Consider the following 20482-nt stretch of genomic DNA (forward strand, 5'->3'; position numbering starts at 1 on the left):
GATCAACTTGACGGTAACATCCGTAAGGCGATCACTGGCCTCCGAGGCAGTATAAACTTCTGGACATCCCTACCTCTCTCAGTAATGGGACGAGTGGCGGTCTCGAAGATAGTCCTTCTTCCCCGTATACTGTATTACTTTGTAAACCTACCGGTGCTACTCCCTCAGCAAATTTTTGCTGCACTGAATACATTATTGATCAACCTTGTTTGGGGCTCGGGGAGAAGACGTATCAGCCTTAAAAAACTACAATTGAACACCAGACAGGGAGGCCTGGGCATGCCGGACCTACGGAGCTACTACTATGCAAGCCAGCTCCAATGGTTGGCACGGTGGGTGGCGGGCAGGGACCTCCATGAGATCGCGTATACACCGGCCGAGCTGGCAAGGGGGGATCTGCACTCCCTCCTTTTACCCAATGCAAGGATCCCCAGAGACTGCCACCCCCTCCTGCACGTGGCCCTGACCTGCTGGAGGAAGGCACTGACATACACGGCGGGGGCCACTCCCTATGCGGATAACATCTCCCTCCTGGGACTCCCGACGCCGCAAGGGGTCCTGACACAACGCAGACTGCAACCCTAGACGGAGGCCGGGGTGGACAGGGTGGGAGACCTGTTCGGTGATGACACAATGCTGGATCATGCCTGTACAACACACGGGAGCCCCGCCACGCTTATACCTCTTACATGCCTCGGTGACATACTATATACGACGCGCTTGGGCTCCGCAGCGCACAAAACCGGTCCAACATGAATTAGTACACCTCCTGCATTACATGGGGACGGGAGGACACCTGGTGAGATGGTTATATGCGGGTATCAGGGAACATGTAAAGTCGCCGATTGCAACACTTAGGGAGACCTGGACTGCAGACACGGGAGAACCCATAACAGACAGGGAGTGGAAAATCATACTTGGGCATCACAGGAGAGTATCTAGGAATGTTAAGTTCCAATTTATACAGGCCATGATTTTCCATAGAGCCTACCTCACGCCCCAGAGACTCCACAAGATGTTCCCCGCCACTACTCACTGTTGCCCAAGATGTCAAGAAGATGAGGCACACATCCTCACATGCTGTGGTCATGCCCGAAGATACGAAATTACTGGGGGACGGTTAAACGCACGTTGCACTCTGTAACAACACTCCAGATCCCTGAGGGGGCATCACCCTGTCTGATAGGTAACAGAAAACGACCCAAAACATGTAAGGCACAACTGAAATTTATGGATTTGGCACTCTTGTTGGCACTCAGGGCACTCACCATGAGATGGAAGTCGCCCAGGTCCCCGCAGGCAGAAACATGGCGATCTGATTTGTTGAAATGGGGAAAAGCTGAATCTGCGGCGCTGCGGGGGGAGGAGGAAAAGGGTTTACGCAAATATCCTATAGCACAAGACTGGGATTTAATGCTGATAGACATAGAAGAGATGGACCTGGCCATATCACAAGACCCGGCGGAGTGACTACTCACACTTAGAGGGGGATGACCTCGGCGCACGAGTGCGACCACAAGGCAAGAAGGGTACGCCAGACCTACGCACTACACTGCTCTCTGGATAGCCGGATGCACCCAGACCCGTCGTGTAGAGTGTACGAAGGAAAATGGCCAGGAGACGAGGGGAGGGAGGGCGGGGGGGGGGAGGGAAGTTAAGGTTTAGCAAATTATGTAACTCATGCATAAGATATCTCAAGGCTGTGTCTGGAAACCATCCGGAGTATTGTAAGACAGACATCACATGTGGTAAAAGGATATAACACAACTGTTACCGATGATGAAAATGGAAAAGGCTGATATACAGTATAATGCTGGAATGTAATGTATAACACCCTGCTACAGTCACGAATAAAGAGTTTAAAAAAAAAAAAAAAGGAAAGTGGGAGATTTTGAAAAAGGAATCATGAGATTGTAGTTTCCCCATTTGCTTACTTTGAAGCGCAGTCAATTTAAGGTGGGAGACCACTAAAATAAAGCCAGTTTTGGCTTAAAAAATCAGGAGTCTCCCGCATGAAGCATGTATGTTGGCATATACGTTAAAGGCCGCACCAGGACAGTTGTCCGCACGGGTCAAAGGCTGCGGCCCGCGACTGTCTGCCGTATGGTGCAGCCGCTGAGTGACGTCAGGCGGGAGCATCCACTTCCGCGCAGGCGCAGAGCGCTCTTGGCCGTTTCTCCGCTTGCTGATGTCGTAGAAGAAGAGGCGATAGACGGAGAAAGAGCGGGGACCGATGAGAAGGCAGGGGATCGGGGGTTACCCCAGATGGGGTACGGGGGGGCAATGCCTGAGAGGGGAGGTAGAGCAGAGAGTGGGAACAGAAGCGGGGAACTTCGGGGGAAATTAAGAAACGTGTGTGTATGTGCGCGTTCACAAGTTGCGTGCACTGGCTGGGGGGGTGTGTGTGTGCGCATGTGTGTGTGTATGTGCGTGCGCGTGTGCCTGTGTGTGCGCACGCATGTGGCTGTATGTGCGTGTGTTAAAATAATGCAATTGCAGGAGGCTGACTTGCCTCGGAAGCGGGACAGGAGATGGGCACAGCGCGTGGCTGTAGGTGTGCGTACACCTGCGCAAATCGCCAAAAGCTCTGCGCGTGCCCATCTCCTTTCCCACTTCAGAGGCAATTCCCTAACAATAGACCCCGCTGGCGACAGCAGTGCTTCGCACAGGTTACCCCAGGCTCGACCTAAAAAGACTAGACGTTGAAAACACATTGATTTTGATGAGGGCCAAATTGACAGAAAATATTATGATGCAGAATCCTGGTGAAGGCTACACAACTACTTTTCCGAAATATAATGCCATTGCCTGTAAACCTGCTGCATTAGTCCACATACCGTTTGATTGATGTTTAGCACAATTTTGTCCTAACCGTTAGAATTTCAATACCTATGTATATTATTGTTTTTGTTTTAATTAACATGCTCTATAACAAGGTCTAAAAACATTTAATTAATGTGAGAAAGTCAAATGTGAATATCTAGTTTGCCCTGAGCGACACCTCTGCCCTGCACTGTGGGTCAGCCCAATGAAAATATTGAGCAGGATGCCTTGCCCTTGCTAAGAATGAATCAATGGTCTGGCACTCGACACAGGACATATTTAAGATAACTTTGGGTGGGATTGTTCTGTGAAAAGAGTAGATTAAAGTTAAGGAGGCTCGCAGCCTGTTACAATATGGAGCAAAGTAAATAAACCCAAGTTTCTTGGATGTGGTTGTGTGATGATAACATTCACTCTCACTACTGCACAATAGTAAAAAGTTATTAATTTCCTGAGAAAAGTAAGCAAAAAATGGCTGGATACCACATTTATCAGATATGATTTAAACTGAAAAACCCGAAACCAAATCTAATGCAAAAACCAACGAAATGCAAAATGGTGTATTACTTGGCAGTACAGACAGGAAAAAGAACTATGAGTGCTGACGGATAAAAGGCTAAATGCGCCAATTTTGGCGAACATATATGAAAATAAAATACTGTAACAGGAAGAAGTGCGAACATGACAAGAAGGATGGGCAACACGATTTTACCACTTAAGGTTGGAACCAACCGCGGTTAGCACTGCTTTTTTTACACCTGGTATTTTCCTAACTTAGCCATGATATCCTATGGAAGGTGGATATCATGGCTAAGTTTGTGAGCCCCTATCGTCAAGCTAACGCCAAACTTCGAGAGATTTTCGTTGGTTTTCCAGCGATAATCTCTCATTTGGCAGTTAGCGCGAGGATTTTTATCACTTCTGAGATCAACCTTGCTAATAGCAAGTTATCTCTGCGATAATTTCCGGCGATGCTTAGCGTTAAAAAAGTCGTTGCTAAGCCTCGTTAGCGATAAATATCGCTAATCGTTGGTAATATGCCCCTTAATTGTATATAGATGTGTTTGCTATGGACGTCATAAATGGCTGGCATGACCGCGACCACTGTGGGCCAATCTTTCACAATGTTGTAGAGAATGGAAGCATGAGAAGGAGTTTGAATATTTATATAAGTATCTACACTAGTGACTCAGAGTTTCCTATCCAAAAATTAGGACAAGTAAGGTAGAAACAACACCAACTAATGATTGATTTAATTGTTAATTTGAGCCATTATACTTAAAAAACATTAGCATAGTTGTCCTTGTTGCCTAAAAAAGGCTGGTTGATTTATACGATGTTGTTAGAGTGTTCCTGTATCTTGCAGAATAGTTCTGGCAGAATTATGCTCAATAACACTTTATTCAATGTGACAAGATTCGTGCTGGGCATTCAGGATAACCATATAAAACAAATGTACCATGTACGAATTTAAATGGAAATAATTTATATAGTCCGAGATTTTGCTGCCATGAATCTCCCCCTCCTGGACATGCCAATTTACAGCAACAAGAAGCATGCCCTAATTCTTACAGGAAATGCCATTCAAGTGTTATGTCTGACAAGCACTCTGGGGCCAACTGAAACAGAAGAATAATCTTTCCTTTTACTTTATCATCAATTTTTAAATGCACGAGGCGAACATTTTCCAGAGCATGGGACTCTTGGAGGCGAATAGCAGCAGGATCTTTGGACACATAAAACGTGATAGCTAGTGTAATGATCTCCAAATCAGTGCTACACGTTTGAAGTTGATCCCGGGCTAGGTTGGAAATGGTGCGAGTTCAGTTGCAGTTAGGCATCTCTAGCAGGTTTTGACGAGCCGTGTAGCATAAATGGTTGCTTGTCATTATACAAAGGAGTAGCCAGATAATTAAAATACCTCCGACTTTGAACCAAAGCTCGGCACCAAGCAAGTGAAACTAGTCATTGTGACCATCCTCAGAAGAGCTTGCTAGTCTCGTCCATCCAAGCATCTATCCATTCATCGTTTCATCTTTCCATCCACCTGCTGATAATCACAATTTCACCACTATATTTTGCCATTCATTCAGTCTTTCATCCAACATTCAGTCTGTCACAATTTTGTCCCATCTATCTGCCCATCAGACCACAACGTATCCATCTATCTTCAAATCTATCCATCAAACATATCCATTCTTTTTATTCATTCATCCATCCTTTCATTCAGTCCTATATCCTTTCACTCTTCCATCCCCCTTTCATTCATTCATTAATTCATCCATTCTCTGAGTCATCCATCCATTTACCCTTTCTGTCATCCATCCATCCTACCCACCGTTCACTCATCCATCCATCCATCCATACTTTCACTCATTCATCCATGCATCTATCCAGCCACATTTCACTCACCCATCTAGCCACTATTTCACTCATCCATCCATGCATCCATTCACCCTTTCACTGATCCATCCATCCTTTCACTCACTCATCCATCCATACATTCACTTTCACTCATCCACCTGTCCACCCTTTAATCCAGCCATCCATCTATTCTCCCTTTCACTCATTCATCCATTCTTTCACTCAACTGTCCTTACATCCATCCTTTCACTCGTCCACACATTCATCCATCCATCCACCATTTCAACCCATCCTTCCATCCAACATTTCACTCACTCACTTACACCATCCATACATCCACTCTTTCTTTCATCACCCATCCATCCTTTCACACATCCATACATTCATCCCTCAATCCTTCCTCCTTTCAATCATCCATCCTTACATCTATCCTTTCACTTATTCATTCATCCACCCTTTCACTCACCGACTATTTCACTCATCCATCCAACCATGCTATGCATCCAGCCACGCATTCACATTCACACACTTTGGCATTAATTATGAGCCTTTGTCTGCGTAGATGCAGACAGAAGATGCACCTCCACCCATGCTGTAGATGCCAATACAGGGTGTTTGACGACGCCCCTGTCATTATACCATGGTCAGCAAATGCATCCACTCTATTGCCTACCACTGTATCAGCAAGGTACTTATAGACAGGTAAGTATAGACTATTCTTAGCTTCACTTCTACTTACCTTGACGATATAGTGCTATTTGATATAGCGGATGTGATATTTTTGTAATGCAATAATTTACCTGCAATATAGACCTCCCCTAGAACAGCAGCTCCATCTGCAGTATTTTGAACAGCCTGTAATATGCCCAATGTTTGCGATGGCCAGCACACCAATATAATAAGATTGATTGTCCTGTCTATTACTGCTCTACCGTTTAATTGTGGAAATATTACCTTTTTTAGGTGACATAGATGGTAAAGATTGTTTTTAACAGTCTCATTATTTTATAATTGCATGGATATGGAGGCTTCAAGTCAACAACTTAAAATTTCTAGTTTGGAATACAAACATATTAGTTGGTAAACAATCTATTAGATTACCTTCAGAGTTTAGAACTACTGACAGCATGAATTTCCCTTTAATTTAAAGCACGGTCAGCCATTTCAGTTTCCTTGCGATTTATTGATATGGATTGATGTAGATACGTATATGTTATTTATATAGCTCAGACTAGCTGCCAAACAATGGAACACTCCATAGGCGGGGTAAGGAGACAGTTTTGGATTAAGGGCCTGATTTAGACTTTGACGGACGGAGTATGTTCCGTACTATACTCCCACAATGGCTTGGGTACTCCTCCCGCCAAATTTAGAGCTCTCCGTCTGCAAGGGGCATCTCTTGTAATTCTAGGAACCACCATCACGGTGGTTCATGTAAATGAATTGAAAGCTTGACGGACCGTTCCATGAAAATGACAGAGCCATAGGTCAAACTTTCAACTTTTTTTGTTTTCAAAAACAAAATCTAAAATGACCCATTCACGGTGGGAGTTTTCTCCCATGGCATGGTGGTCATTTTGCAGTTCTTACTGCCCCTCACGATAACATTTTTCGAGCCAGTGATGGATAGTGAAAACTTGCCATTTGTACGCCCACTCTAAATACAGACAAATGGCAAAACCTCTGATGTCCCTAACTCCATCTAGCTGTTGGAGGTGTATGTTGGCGATGGAGAAGGAGAAGTCTCCGCCGTCGATATACTGAAGATTCGCCCAAATCTAAATGAGGCAGATGAACCTTCAGTTGGGACGAGTGGGTAATCTGTCACCTTTGCAATGGGGTGCCCTGCCCGTAAAACTTTAAATCAGACCCCAAGTCCTGTATTAGGGGGAAACCCACATAATATATAAATATATACATAATAGGGGTACATGTATGTGGAGTTAAATATGGTAAACTTATATCTACCTATATATAATTGTTAATATTTTGGTAGTCATTGGACCTAGTCCTTTTTTTGCAGGGTTATCCACAAACCTTTTGCTTTCTTTCTACTATTTCTTGTTTGGCATTTTTTCATGGTTTTAGAACTTTGGACACTTTACAACTGCTAATCAGTGCTAAAAGTGCATATGCTCCCTCTGCCTAAATTGTATCGGTGATTGGTTTATCCATGATTGGCACATTTGATTTACTATTGAGTCCCTAGTAAAGCGCACCAGAGGTGCCCAGGACCTGTAAATCAAATGCTACTAATGGGTCTGCAGTTCTGATTGTGCCATACACTGCCTTTAAACATGTCTCAGACATGCCACTGTAGTGTCTGTGAGTGCAGTATTAAACTGCAATTTCGACCTAGCAAGTGCACCCACAATCCAGGCCCAAACCTTCCCTTCTATTACATGTAAGTCATCCATAAGGTAGGCCCAAGGCAGCCCTATGGGCAGGGTGCAGTGTTTTTAAAAGGTAGGACATGTACTGGTGTGTTTTACATGTCCTAATAGTGAAATACTGTTAAAATATTTTTTCTCTATTGCAAGGACAATCTCTCCCATGGGGTAACATGGGAATTGCCTTTAGATATATTGTAAGTGTAATTTCTCATTGGGAGCAGATAGCAATTTGGAGTTTGGGGTCTCGAAACTCACAATTTAAAGGTACATAATTTGGTGAAGTTGATTTTTAAATTGTGTGTTCGAAAATGCAACTTTTAGAAAGTGGGCATTTTCTTGCTTAACCATTCTGTGCCTCCGCCTGTCTGTAGAATCCACGTCTGGGTTAAAATGACATTTGGGCCCTTGAGGACTCACTCTAGACAGTCACACAAAGGGAGCTGAGGTGTGCCTTGCATATCCTGATGGACCAGCACCAGGCTGATGATGGGCCTTTCTGAGCTAGAGTGGTGAGATGAGTTATCACTGACACCTGAATAGGGCGGTGCCTGTCCTCACACAAAGCCTTCTCCAGCCAGGCCAGGGAAAGGCATGGGCTTGTGCACTACAAAGGCTTTCCTTTGAAGTTTGCCTACTTCAAAGGCATAAAGGTATACAAGTATTGGACCTCTGACACTCTCAAATCAGAACACTTCTGGACTAAAGGACATTCTGCCAGAAAGAAGAGCTTGATGCTGTAGGAGAGTCTGCCACTCTGATTTTTGCCTTGTTATGCTGGCCTGTTGCTTCTAGCCTAGAAGTGAAAGGACTGGACTTTGGTTTCTGTATCCTACTTCCAAGGTTCTCCAAGTGCATGTGCATGCTTGTCTCCTCTTATGAAGTCTCAGGGCCATCAAAGACTTCTCCTACCAGGGCTGGGCTCTTCTGCTGAGAATCCTGACTTGCCAAGTGGTGGCAAATCCAGTTCCTGGGCCCATGGAAGTAGAATCTGATGCACTGAAGGAGAAAATCCATGCATCGACTTCCAGCGTCTGTTTTTATCGACACTTGGTTACAAACTTCGACGCATCACTGCTGCCAGCACTGGAACGTGGTACCCGATCTGCGCGTCAACCATAGCTTTCACTGCAGGCCCCAGCTTTCCATCTCAGTGCGCCAGAAGAACTGTCTCAGCGTGAGTTTCGAGCGCTGCATCACCAAAGTTCATGACTCACTGCTCCAACTCCTAAACAGCAGCTGCTTCACGACTGTGGAATCGACTCAGTGCATTTGGATCTTCAAAGCATTATCCCTGGGCACCGTATTCTTCATTGACATTGACCAGCAGGAAGGAACGGACACCGCGTGTCTGAGATAGACACATCACCTCCCCTTCTAGTAAGAATCCTACCCATCACTTCCCCTGACAGTAAGGAACCAACAGATCACCTCACCTGGGAGTAAGGAACCGAAAAATTTCCAGCACCTCATCTCCCCTGCGCCTTTTATCATCTTTGAGTTTTGACGCATCCATGGTACGGCATGCTAAAAAACATTGATTTCAATGGATTGAACATATTTACCCTTTATAAAGAGACATCTTTACTTGTGTATGTTGTATTTTTGTCATTTCGGTCTTGTTTCATTCTGATAAATATTGGCTATTTTTCTAAATTGGCGTTGACTGATTCTGTAGTGTTTTCACTGTGTTACCTTGTGTGTATGTGCAAATGCTTTACACATTGCCTCTGAGATAATCCTGACAAGCTACCGAGTGGGTGAGCAGAGGTTATCAGCTGTGTGACTCCCTTACCCTGACTAACCCTGAGAGTGAGGGTCCCTACTTGGACAGGGTGCAAACGACTGCCAAAAAGAGACCCATTTTCTAACAGTTGTAAATATTTTTGGAACAATACTTAATTTGCATGATGATGCTTAGTATTTAATATTACAGTTTCATACCCAATCCAAGAGTACATTAGTTAATATACAACAATGTTCTAGATCCTATTTTGTCTTTAGAGGCTACTTCTAATCCCAAAGCACATACCAATGCAAATTTGAAAAAGGTGACGGTAGATCTTTTCTATTTACATTCTGTGAATCATTATGCCATCGCTATGACTTTAATGTTTTGTATTGAGGTTATATGTCTAAAATGTGAGCCATTCTGAGTTCCACGTTAATATGTTAAAATACAAATTTTTAAAATGTAACAATCACTACGCCTTGCCACAGTAATATAAGTAGTTGATAAATAGACCTGTTCTGATTTTATATGATGCGTGTGTGGTTCATGTATTTAGCCATTTTAATCAAATATAGCCATTTATTAGGGAATGTCATAATTATTTTGGCTGCATTGAGGAAAAAAGTGAGGTGTGCAGTGGACATTTTCTTAAAAGTTTATCTATAAGGACAAAAGGTCACATGATTTATATATTGAGGTATTGCAGTGCAGTGCCAAGAGTCTATATTCCATTAATGCTTTTTTATAAAAAGAAATTGTTTACCCATGACTTTGATAGTTGATGTGCCTGAAATATCCTGAGGGCTTTTAAGTGATGTAAAGTGCACTCACGTCTCTTTTGTTGAATTCTACAAAACTGCAAACCGCAGTAAATAAATAAATAAACATACTGGTAAGTGTTAGATCTATGTTTTAGAAATTGCGATAAAAAGACCAGATAGGTATTGGTCTAAAGACTGACTACAGTATAGTAAGTAACCAATAACACTCCCCTTTACACTTAATTAATTAATGATCATAACAACTCTTCCTGGAATTCCAAGGCCCTTAACTTGTGTTAATGCAGCAGCAGCACCGAAGGGGGGGGGGTTCTAGTACACACAGTGAATGTGAAGGTGACCGCAAAACCTCCCTTGGTCTGTTTAAGCTATATGATTTTTGTTTAGACTCTAAAGAAATTAAAATGCCTGTTCTGAAGACCAGGGCTGGATTTAGGGTGGTGCAACTAGTGCAGTCACGCCTGGCTCTAAACTAGGGGCAATAGGAACGCTATGCTTAGGAATAACTGATGGGCCTGCTGCAGAGTTTCTTGTATGTCCATCAATTTTCAAGCAACGATAAAAAGGTCAAGATAACTCTGGTGATTAAAGTAGCTACTGGAGATCGGAGTTTTGTCAGGTGGCAGTTTTGACTTATCATAAAGTAGTGAAGAGGGTTAATATGCCTGCTGCAAAGAACGTGTGCTATGTAGATCACTGAACTGTATTTTATGTGGATAGCTCTGTGGGTTACTGCTTGTGTCGCAGAGATCGTTTTGTTACTTGCAGTTCATAAATTACAATCCTAATATAGCACAGTGAACTATGAATTGTGAAATAGGTGCATGAAAACTGCATGGCATAGGTTAAAAAGTAATGTTTTCCCCAGTCTTTCCTTATCCCAATGTTACTAAAAAAAGATACTTTTCTTAGTAGAAATACATTACTATTTGTGAGGGCAACCTCAACCACTCTGGTTTGTTTTGAATCCAGAGTTTGGTCTTCTCCAGACCAAACGTAAAAAATACTCTCTTTTCCTATGGATGACATGTGATTCTACTCCTTGTAATCTTCAATGTTTCATGTAACGTTTCCTATTGACTTATTTTCACATGTATAATTCATTGTCTCTCTATAATGAGTGTGTGATGTAAAGTGCTTTGACATCCAACACTTTTATGAGTAGTGCTATAAGACAAATGAAATGCATGTGAGAGAGGGACTAAGATGTGATGAGAGGCTCTCCGAGGGTGGCAGTGAAAGAATCCGTGGAAAAGAAGGTTGTTTGGGGAGAGGGAGGCCATAATAAGAAAGTCACACTGGGTGCCACCAGCGCTAAAGCTGTCTCTGCTCAGGAGTAATTTAAAATTACATTTTTCATTTGATTTCTGATGAACTTCTTAACAAGGAAGTTTAGATTTGATTACTTACTTTATGAAAAGCAAAGTGTGCAGCCTTATTCTGAAGGTTACTTACAATGATTGCATGCATTTGTCAGTGTCTAAAGGCCTAATTAAGAGTTTGGTGGGCCATCAGACTGTCAATCTCTGAGTGGAGGTTCGGAGGTGGTCGGGACCGCTGCATCAGAGGTCTGAATGCCGTATTACGAGTACGGAGGTCGTACCTCCATGGGACCGCCACAACTGCCAGAGATCCTCGATCCTCAGTGTTGGTGTGGCGGTCTTGATGCCGCCATATGCTTAGCAGTACCGCTGTGGCACAACCAAGTATATTACCAGTTTCCTCACTGCGACCCTAACAACGGCAGTGAGACTGCATTTGAAAGCGTGACAATGAGGAAACAAAGGTGGCCCTACAGGGCCCCCCTCTTTCCCCAGGCCTATGGGATGCATGCAGGGGGCACATTGTGTGCCCCCCTGTCTGCATGCACCCCCTTTCCTGCATTTCCCTGGATTTCACCAACCATGCTGTGCAGGAACGGGCCTTGATGTTCCCATCGCAGTGCTTATTTGCACGGCACTGCCGTAGGAACGCCAAAGGACCGCCCACCAGACTATTAGGTAACATGTAATCTGGTGCGTGGCTGGTGGTCCTGTTTGGCCGTGTGGGAGAGGGGTGACGTCATGGCGGCCCGCTACCACACCGCCAAACTGGTAATCGGGCCCTGAGTATGGTTGTGTCTGTGAACCTTGAATCACATCTTAATTGATCGAATATGGAAGAAGAAAAAAGTAAATATGAGGAACCAATAGCAAGAAAATGTAGTTTAGTTTAACTGTCTCTTTTCTGGTCCTTTCCCCCTGCACCTCTCTTTTACGACAGTTCAACATGGATTCTGGAGAAACCAAAAACAATCTGCTTAGTTGCTGCGAAAAGCTGGCATGTGTTTACTTCTAGGCTCCACACTACCTCCGATGGCTGCCTTAGGTGCTTCTTGGTAACTGTTCATTGATTATTAGCCACATTTCTGCGAAATGATCCCCTTGGTTACATGGCCTACTCCGGCCAGAAGGAGGCCAACCCCACTTGAATAGTAAAAAGGTAATCTTTGGATCTTTCAAAATTTCTTGAGCTTCTATTGTACAGTTGTGTTGCATTGTGCATACCCACTGGTCATCTGCTCATAAGAAACCCACAGTGCACATAAGGTCACAAACTAGTTAATGTACAATTTCTTAGATTCTTAATAGTACTAGCCACTTTTTGTTTCTGGAGTTTAGAAGTATCTATCTTATCACATGACTCGGCCTTCATCCCCCTCCAGATATAGGCAAATAAAAAATGTACACGCAAATACATGATTCCCTTTTTCTGCTTACCCTCAGCTGAGAAATATAGTGTCTCTTGTTTGGTGTGATTGTGAGAGGGATCTGGCGTAACTTCAGAGTTGTTGGTGATGTTGGCTTGTGCTGCTTGTATAAAGTGTAGATCTTGCTTGAGAAATGCTGCAATGAGAGAGAGATAGGTAACTGTTACCACCGTTCTGAATTTCTTATTTACATTTATAATTTATTGCCTTATTATTCCTCTGAAGAAAAACATTTCCACTACTTCTACCTTCCTTGCATTATACTGTGTGGCGTAGCATATATAAACTGCGGCAACCCAGAGGGTCTGACCCCTCCAATACCTTTGGAGATGATGGAAAGTAATACAGAATTATTAACATGCTTAGAGTATCCTGAAACATATGAAATGCTATGTCATGAAATATTTATTTTAAAATAAGCACAGTAAATAAAGTATACAACTGACTGTACTATGCTATAAAGAAAATATTAATTTCTTTGTAAGTTTCCTAAAATATCAGCAGAATGAAATGTTTGCATTCAGCTATGAGTGCTATTAAATCAGTGAATACATCCTATTGTTCCTGCCATTCAACAACTGCCCCCTTGCTGGATGCCTGAAGAACCTGTTGGTAAAATGGACTTGTATAGGGTAGGGTCTAAAGCTGCCTGTGTGTGCAGCCATACACATACAGTAGACCCCTTATGGACAAAAGTGCACACTTCGGAAGTCATATCAAGGTGGCCTTATGACCAACCACCTTAAATAACACTAATGACTAAATAACAGCACAAAACAAATCATCATGAACAAGTGGTAAGTATGCTTCCGGAGAAGGAACTGGTACTGAGACAATTTAGTTTCCTTGGTAACATGATGGCAACATGACTATGTATTACTCAACAGATAACCCTGAGATTTACCTGTTTGCCCAAAGTAAGAACATTTTTTATCAGGATAGTGTTAACAGCCATGATTGCAAACGGAGAGAAGTAATTTTCTATGTGGGCTAAATGTTTTAAAGCATCTTTTATCTGTACTTCAGTTTGCCCAAGGCTGCTCTTCAGGTGGAGAACATCAGTGTCATACAACGACCACAGATCAATTTTGGTTTAGTTGGTATATTGAAGTTGTGATCCACTGGACACTCGGCCTTATTCACACACTGCACTTTTGAGTAAGCTTACACTTTTGTAGTAACATACACTTGTGCAGTAAGCTCAGCTTTACACATGGCCAACCACTGTTACAACAACACCTTCCCATGGAAGATAATGGAGGTAGGGACTTAGAATAAAACCCTATAGGAAATAATGTTAAACTGAATTAAATTATTTAAAATAGTCAAAAATGTAAAACAATTAACGGTAAAAATATATATTAAAACAATACATATTAATCATTTATTTATAAAATATTTAATGTTAGTAGACATTGCTAGGGTTTTTCCCTGGCCTATATCAGTCTTAAAACAGTCCGAAGCCTGGTAAGACAGCTTAAATAGTGCCTTAAGAAAGAGATGACAGTCTTCAGGCTTTCTTAAGGCTGTCAAGTCTGAACAAAATCCTTGTGTATGAGGTCCATCTTTCCTTAAGCCAGAATGCAGCCATTGCAGTATCACCGAACTACACAATTTACTGTCAATAGAATCTCTTGTGTAAGAGGAAGAGAGCATATCTTCATAACATCTGAATTTACCACCATGCAAAATGGCTGAAATGTTTGTGAATAGGTTTCCGCTCAAATCATCCGACCTTTGCATTGTGCTTTATAACACCTGCTGTGCAGAGAAATGGAATTTGGGGACGCGTTTGCTGAAATCTTAGCCCCTTCATCTCGCAATGCTGTTATAACTGTGGGGCATAGAGATTTTAATGTGTGGGCAGACTGTCCCGGCAGCCAGCACCTTCTGGAAAGCCTATGCCAATATAAAGCTACATTCATTGGTGATTGGGCATACTCATGAGGCTGGTTACACTCTTAACCTCATCTCTCCTTCATCTGGGCTCATATCCACCAAATTCTCATTTAACATGAAACACAAAGTTTCTACTCTTGATTCAAATGATTTCATAGATCACAAGTAGACTAGTAATCCATTTGATTGTCTTCTTTAATTTCAAAAGTCAATCTTGTATACATTTTTCTCATACTTCAATATTATAATCCGGTACTCCTATGGTTCAACATTCCCAATGGATTTCGGGTCATGCAAAGTGACCCTTCATCAGGGGTCTGTGGAGTAAGAACAACATACAGGACCTTAGCATATCATAATTTAACATTACAAAACAAAGATCTGCAGCTGGTTTATGCAATAGAAATTAAGTAAATAACATATTGAGCTTATACGGATGAATCTATGTCTACCATGGTACTTATGAAAGGTGTTCTAAAATAAATCCGTCAAAGATTCATTGCCACAAGAAATGTACAATAACGTGTAAATATCCATGAATAAAATAAAGTGTAAACTAACATTGTTGTATGGTTGGATGCGTTCTTATAATCATATAAACGAGGTGTTCCAACATCCGATAAAGCCTTTGGCTGTACTGACTGCATGAGTTTAATCTTACGATCAAACCCACTCTGTGGTTTCAGAAAATTCAACTGAGAGCTTAAAACAGTCGCGCTGTAAACGGGCAAACAAATATACATGCTGGAGGCATACACCCTCATGGAGTCGTGTCAGAGTTAGTACTTACTTCGTCTTGACCATAGTTGTCAGCGTTTGGGGTCCCAACCGGGGTTCGAGTGAAAACGCCGCTAGTGTTAGTTAGTGGGCGTGTCTAATAAATCCCATGGTCATGTGATATGAGTAAGATGGCTTCACTATGGCGGACTGAGCCCTCGGTGTTCGAAACGGTGTTGATAAAGTTCGTGACCAAGGTTGCATAAAAAACAGTGAAACAAATAACTGAATACATGAACCATGCTGTAAGGAACCCAGCATGATGTCAAGCATATTAAATAAGCTCATATACATTCATGAATACACCTAATCAAAAAGAGTTATCATGACGTTCAAATCAATGAGCAATGAACAATATACAAATTGAGTAAGGGGGTAAAGATAGACCGTCCTATACTGCTATGTGGGTTCATAAAAAACATGAAAGTTCAATCCTATCATTCATCCCCAAAGGGTGTTGAGATTGCAATTTTTTGATCCAAAAGAATTCAGCCTTTAAACGCTGTTTAACAGGGTCCATGTCACAGCGTGACGGTAATACCTCCAGAATCTTGAATTTGATTTGAGAGATTTGGTGTTTGGCTTCAAGCCAATGTGTGGCTACCGTAGATTTGGAATTGTGGAGACGAATATTACTCTTATGTTCTGTCATGCGGACCTTGATTTTCCTCTCAGTTTGGCCCACATAAATCTTCCCACAGGGGCATTTGATTGCATACACCACATTTTTAGTGTCACATGTTCCAGAGTATTGCAGGTTGATTTTACCACCTTTCGTGGGATGCATAAATATGTTACCTGTCATCACGTTATTGCAATGTGTACAGTTCTGACATTTAGCCATGCCTTTATATTTCTTGATTTCACGTGGGGCGTGGTTAAAATTTCTTTAAGATTTCTAGATTTCTGAAAAGCAAAGGTGATATGATCATTATATAGATGTTGTAAGTCAGGTTCAGTGGTAATTAATGACCAATGTCGATTAATTATGCTTTTGATCTTCTTGGCTTCTGTCGAATATTTGAGTACACAAACTGTTTTCTTTGACTCTGTTTGCTTAAGTGGTTTCAGTAGTTGTTCTCTGGGAAGTTTGTTCACCTTTTTTATAGATTCATCCAATATTCCTTGAGGGTAACCTCTTTGGGTGTATTTCTCCAGTTGATCTTTAAAGGATTCTTGTAATATCTGTGAGTTAGAGGTAATTCTTTTCAATCTTATGAGTTGAGATGTAGGGAGGTGTTTTCTTAATGACTCTGGGTGAAAACTCTGGTATAGAAGACTCGCGTTTCTGTCAGTTGCTTTTCTGTACACTTTAGTTTGTAATTGGTGATCTTTTATGCTGACTGATAAATCAAAAATGCAATGGATTCCTTATTGATGGTATAGGTAAAGTTTATCCGCTCATTATGAGTGTTCAACTTCAAGATGTTGTTTTCTAACTGGTCTCTATCACCTTCCCAAATCAGGAATATGTCGTCAATAAAACGTTTGAATATCACCAATTGGTCTGACCATTCTTGATTTTGCAATACATGTTCTGTTTCAAATTTTGACATAAACATATTGCCGTGCGAGGGGGTTCCTTCGAAGCCCATGGATGTACCGTTACATTGGCTGTAGAACTTGTTTTTCCATTCAAAATAACTATGGAATAGTGAGAATTGCATCAACTCGATTAAAAATATTTTGTTTACCTCCAATTCATCTTCTTTCAATAAACTCCACTCGAGGGCTTCAAGTCCTTCGTTGTGGGGAATCGATGTGTACAGGGCTACGACATTGATGGTACATAGCCAGTATTCTGAGTTTTCCTTCAATGTGATACTATTTAACAAGTTTAGAAAAGACGTAGTATCTTTAATGTAAGTCTTTGATTTTTGTACCATTGGTTGAAAATAGTAATCTACATATTTTCCTATGGATTCTGAGATAGAACCGCAAGCTGAAACAATGGGTCTAAACGGTGGTTTTCTGGCATCTTTATGGATCCTGGGAAGCATGTACAATTTGGGTCTTAGTGGAAATTTGGTTTCGAGAAATTTATACGTTTTTTTCATTTTTCCACTGCATTTCCAAAGCATGGTTGAGAATGTGAGATAAGATCAATTGGTATTCCTCTGTTGGGTCGCTGTCCAGTGCCATATAGATGTCTTGATTATTAACATGTTCATCAACACTGGTTTTGTAAAATGATGTGTCCATTACTATGAGAGCTCCTCCTTTATCTGCTCTTTGAAAAGTCAACTCTTGTTCCTTAGTCAAGTTTTTAAGAGTGCTCCATTCAGCTGCTGACAAGTTTCTTTTCTTAGGATAAGTGAATTGGATCTTTTGTATCTCGGATAATACTGATCTTTCTAATGCTTCTATCGTTTTGTGAGAGTAAGGGGCACAAAAAGTACTCTTAGGTTTGAATGTTTGAGTTGATTCTTCAATGGCAGGCTGTGTGCATCCTTGATAAAGTGCTTCAATTCGAGAGTTCGAAAAAATTTAAACAAAGCTATTTCAGTTTCTGGTAAATTGGAGCTGTATGTCGGAAAAAAAAGTAGTTCCCTTATTCAAAACTGCCATTTGTGTAGTAGTGAGTGGTTTCGATGAGATGTTAATCACTAGGTGATTTTTGTCGTTTGACTCTTCGTGACTCTTTTCGCTCTTTCTTCCTCCATTTCTTTTACTCCTCCTTGTTTTTCTGGTGGTGGTGCGTTCACGGCTGGGCTTATGTCTAAAAAAGAAGTTTTGCTTGATGTGCTGGATTGTGCTTGTCTTTCTGTTGGTTTACCGCGTTTGCTTATTGGTTGCCTAGATTGTGATATGTCCGTGTCTGACACTACACTTTCTTGGGATGAACTTGTTTGAGTTTTTTGCTGTGGTTGCTGCCATTTTTTTTTTTTATAAATTTCCGGCCAAGTGTAAACTTCCTCAAGTTTATAATCAATTGTATCCCGTCTATATTTTCTCACCTTACGGTCATTTACTTCTTTGTCATATTTATCAAGTTTCCTATTGATATCTTCCAATGTAGATTCTAGATCAGGGAGTTTACTCAATTCCAATTTCATTTTTTCTAGTTCTTCTTCTATATCCTTAAGGACCTTCGAAAGCTCTTCAATGATTAATAAAATCAAATCTAATGAACATTTATTTAGAATTTGATACCAACGTTCTATGAATTTTTTGCTGTTCCTGCATGGCATAGGTTTTAGGGCTATTCTTATGGACCCTGTTAAACAGTGTTTAAATGGCTGAATTCTTTTGGATCAAAATATTGCAATCTCAACACCCTTTGGGGATGAATGATAGGATTGAACTTTCATGTTTTTTATGAACCCACATAGCAGTAACGGACTGTCTATCTTCACCCCCTTACTCAATTTGTATATTGTTCATTGCTCATTGAATTGAACGTCATGATAACTCTTTTTGATTAGGTATATTCATGAATGTATACAAGCTTATTTAATACGCTTGACATCATGCTGGGTTCCTTACAGCATGGTTCATGTATTCAGTTATTTGTTTCACTGTTTTTCATGCAACCTTGGTCACGAACTTTATCAACACCGTTTCGAACACCGAGGGCTCAGTCCGCCATAGTGAAGCCATCTTACTCATATCACATGACCATGGGATTTATTAGACACGCCCACTAACTAACGCTAGCGACGTTTTCACTCGAACCCCTGGTGGGACCCCAAACGCTGACAACTATGGTCAAGACGAAGTAAGTACTAACTCTGACACGACTCCATGAGGGTGTATGCCTCCAGCATGTATATTTGTTTGCCCGTTTACAGCGCAACTGTTTTAAGCTCTCAGTGAGCAGTGTTGAACTTTCTGAAACCACAGAGTGGGTTTGATCGTAAGAGTAAACTCATACAGTCAGTACAGCCACGGGCTTTATCGGATGTTGGAACACCTCGTTTACATGATTATAAGAACGCATCCAACCATGCAGCAATGTTAGTTTACACTTTATTTTATTCATGGATATTTACACGTTATTCTACATTTCTTGTGGCAATGAATCTTTGATGGATTTATTTTAGAACACCTTTCATATGTTATGTTATGTTATGTTAACAGCCATTTTTAAAGCGCACGTACACCCGAGGGCTTCATGGCGCTGACTAAGAGCATGACCCAGATGGAAAAGGGAAGCCTAGGCCGATGGGAAGAGCCAGGTCTTAAGCTGTTTCCTAAACACAAGGAGGTCAGAGCAGGAACGAATCTCCAAAGGAAGGGAATTCCAAAGTTTAGATACCAGAACGGCGAACCTGCGACCACCCTGGCGTTGCAGCTTAAAGATAGGTGTAGACAAAAGATGAAGGTTATCAGACCGAAGATTGCGGGAAGGGACATATCTGGACAGGAGGATATTAATAAATTGGGGGCTGCGGGTATGGAGGGACTTAAAGACAATACAAGCAGTTTTGATTTGTACTCGTTGGGAAAAAGGAAGCCAGTGGAGTTGTTTGAGCAAGGGCCTAGCTGATTGCCAACGGGGACGTAGGTGGATCAGTCTGGCAGCTTGGTTCTGAACCAGTTGGAGACGTTTGCCAAGGTGCAGTGGAAGACCCAGATAGATGGAATTGGCATAATCCAGGCGGGATAGAACTAGCGCTATCACCACCTGGATCAAGGCCGAGTGGGTCAGCATATGACTGATTTTCTTTATCCTGCGAAGCTGGTAGAAGCAGGAGGATACCACCGCGCTCACCTGAGATTTCAATGTGAGGTCTCTATCAATGATCACTCCTAGGCTTTTAACTGATGTAGAGGGTATGGGCACAGGCCCTAATTCCGGCGGCCAGTATTGGGTGCCCCAACATATTTGGCTTTTGCCATTGAGGATTATTTCCGTCTTTCCAGGATTCAGCTTTAAATGATTAGCATCCATCCAACAACGGATGTGTAGCATGGTGTCCTGGAATTCCCTGATTGAGTCGGAAGAGCTGTCGATGGTAAAGATGAG

At 41.8% G+C, this 20482-nt stretch overlaps 1 protein-coding gene across 1 annotated transcript in view; it reads right to left on the reverse strand.

The window, feature by feature from the left end:
- The window catches only part of RAMP2 (receptor activity modifying protein 2), a 320754-nt gene that overhangs the window by 218984 nt on the left and 81288 nt on the right, over window positions 1-20482 (reverse strand). The window contains exon 2 of the mRNA XM_078645361.1: window positions 12848-12973. Coding sequence (XP_078501487.1) covers window positions 12848-12973 — 126 coding nt within the window. The remainder of the gene's footprint in view (window positions 1-12847; window positions 12974-20482) is intronic.

Source organism: Lissotriton helveticus, chromosome 5_1, assembly GCF_964261635.1.
Source record: "Lissotriton helveticus chromosome 5_1, aLisHel1.1, whole genome shotgun sequence".
Lineage (NCBI taxonomy): Eukaryota > Metazoa > Chordata > Amphibia > Caudata > Salamandridae > Lissotriton > Lissotriton helveticus.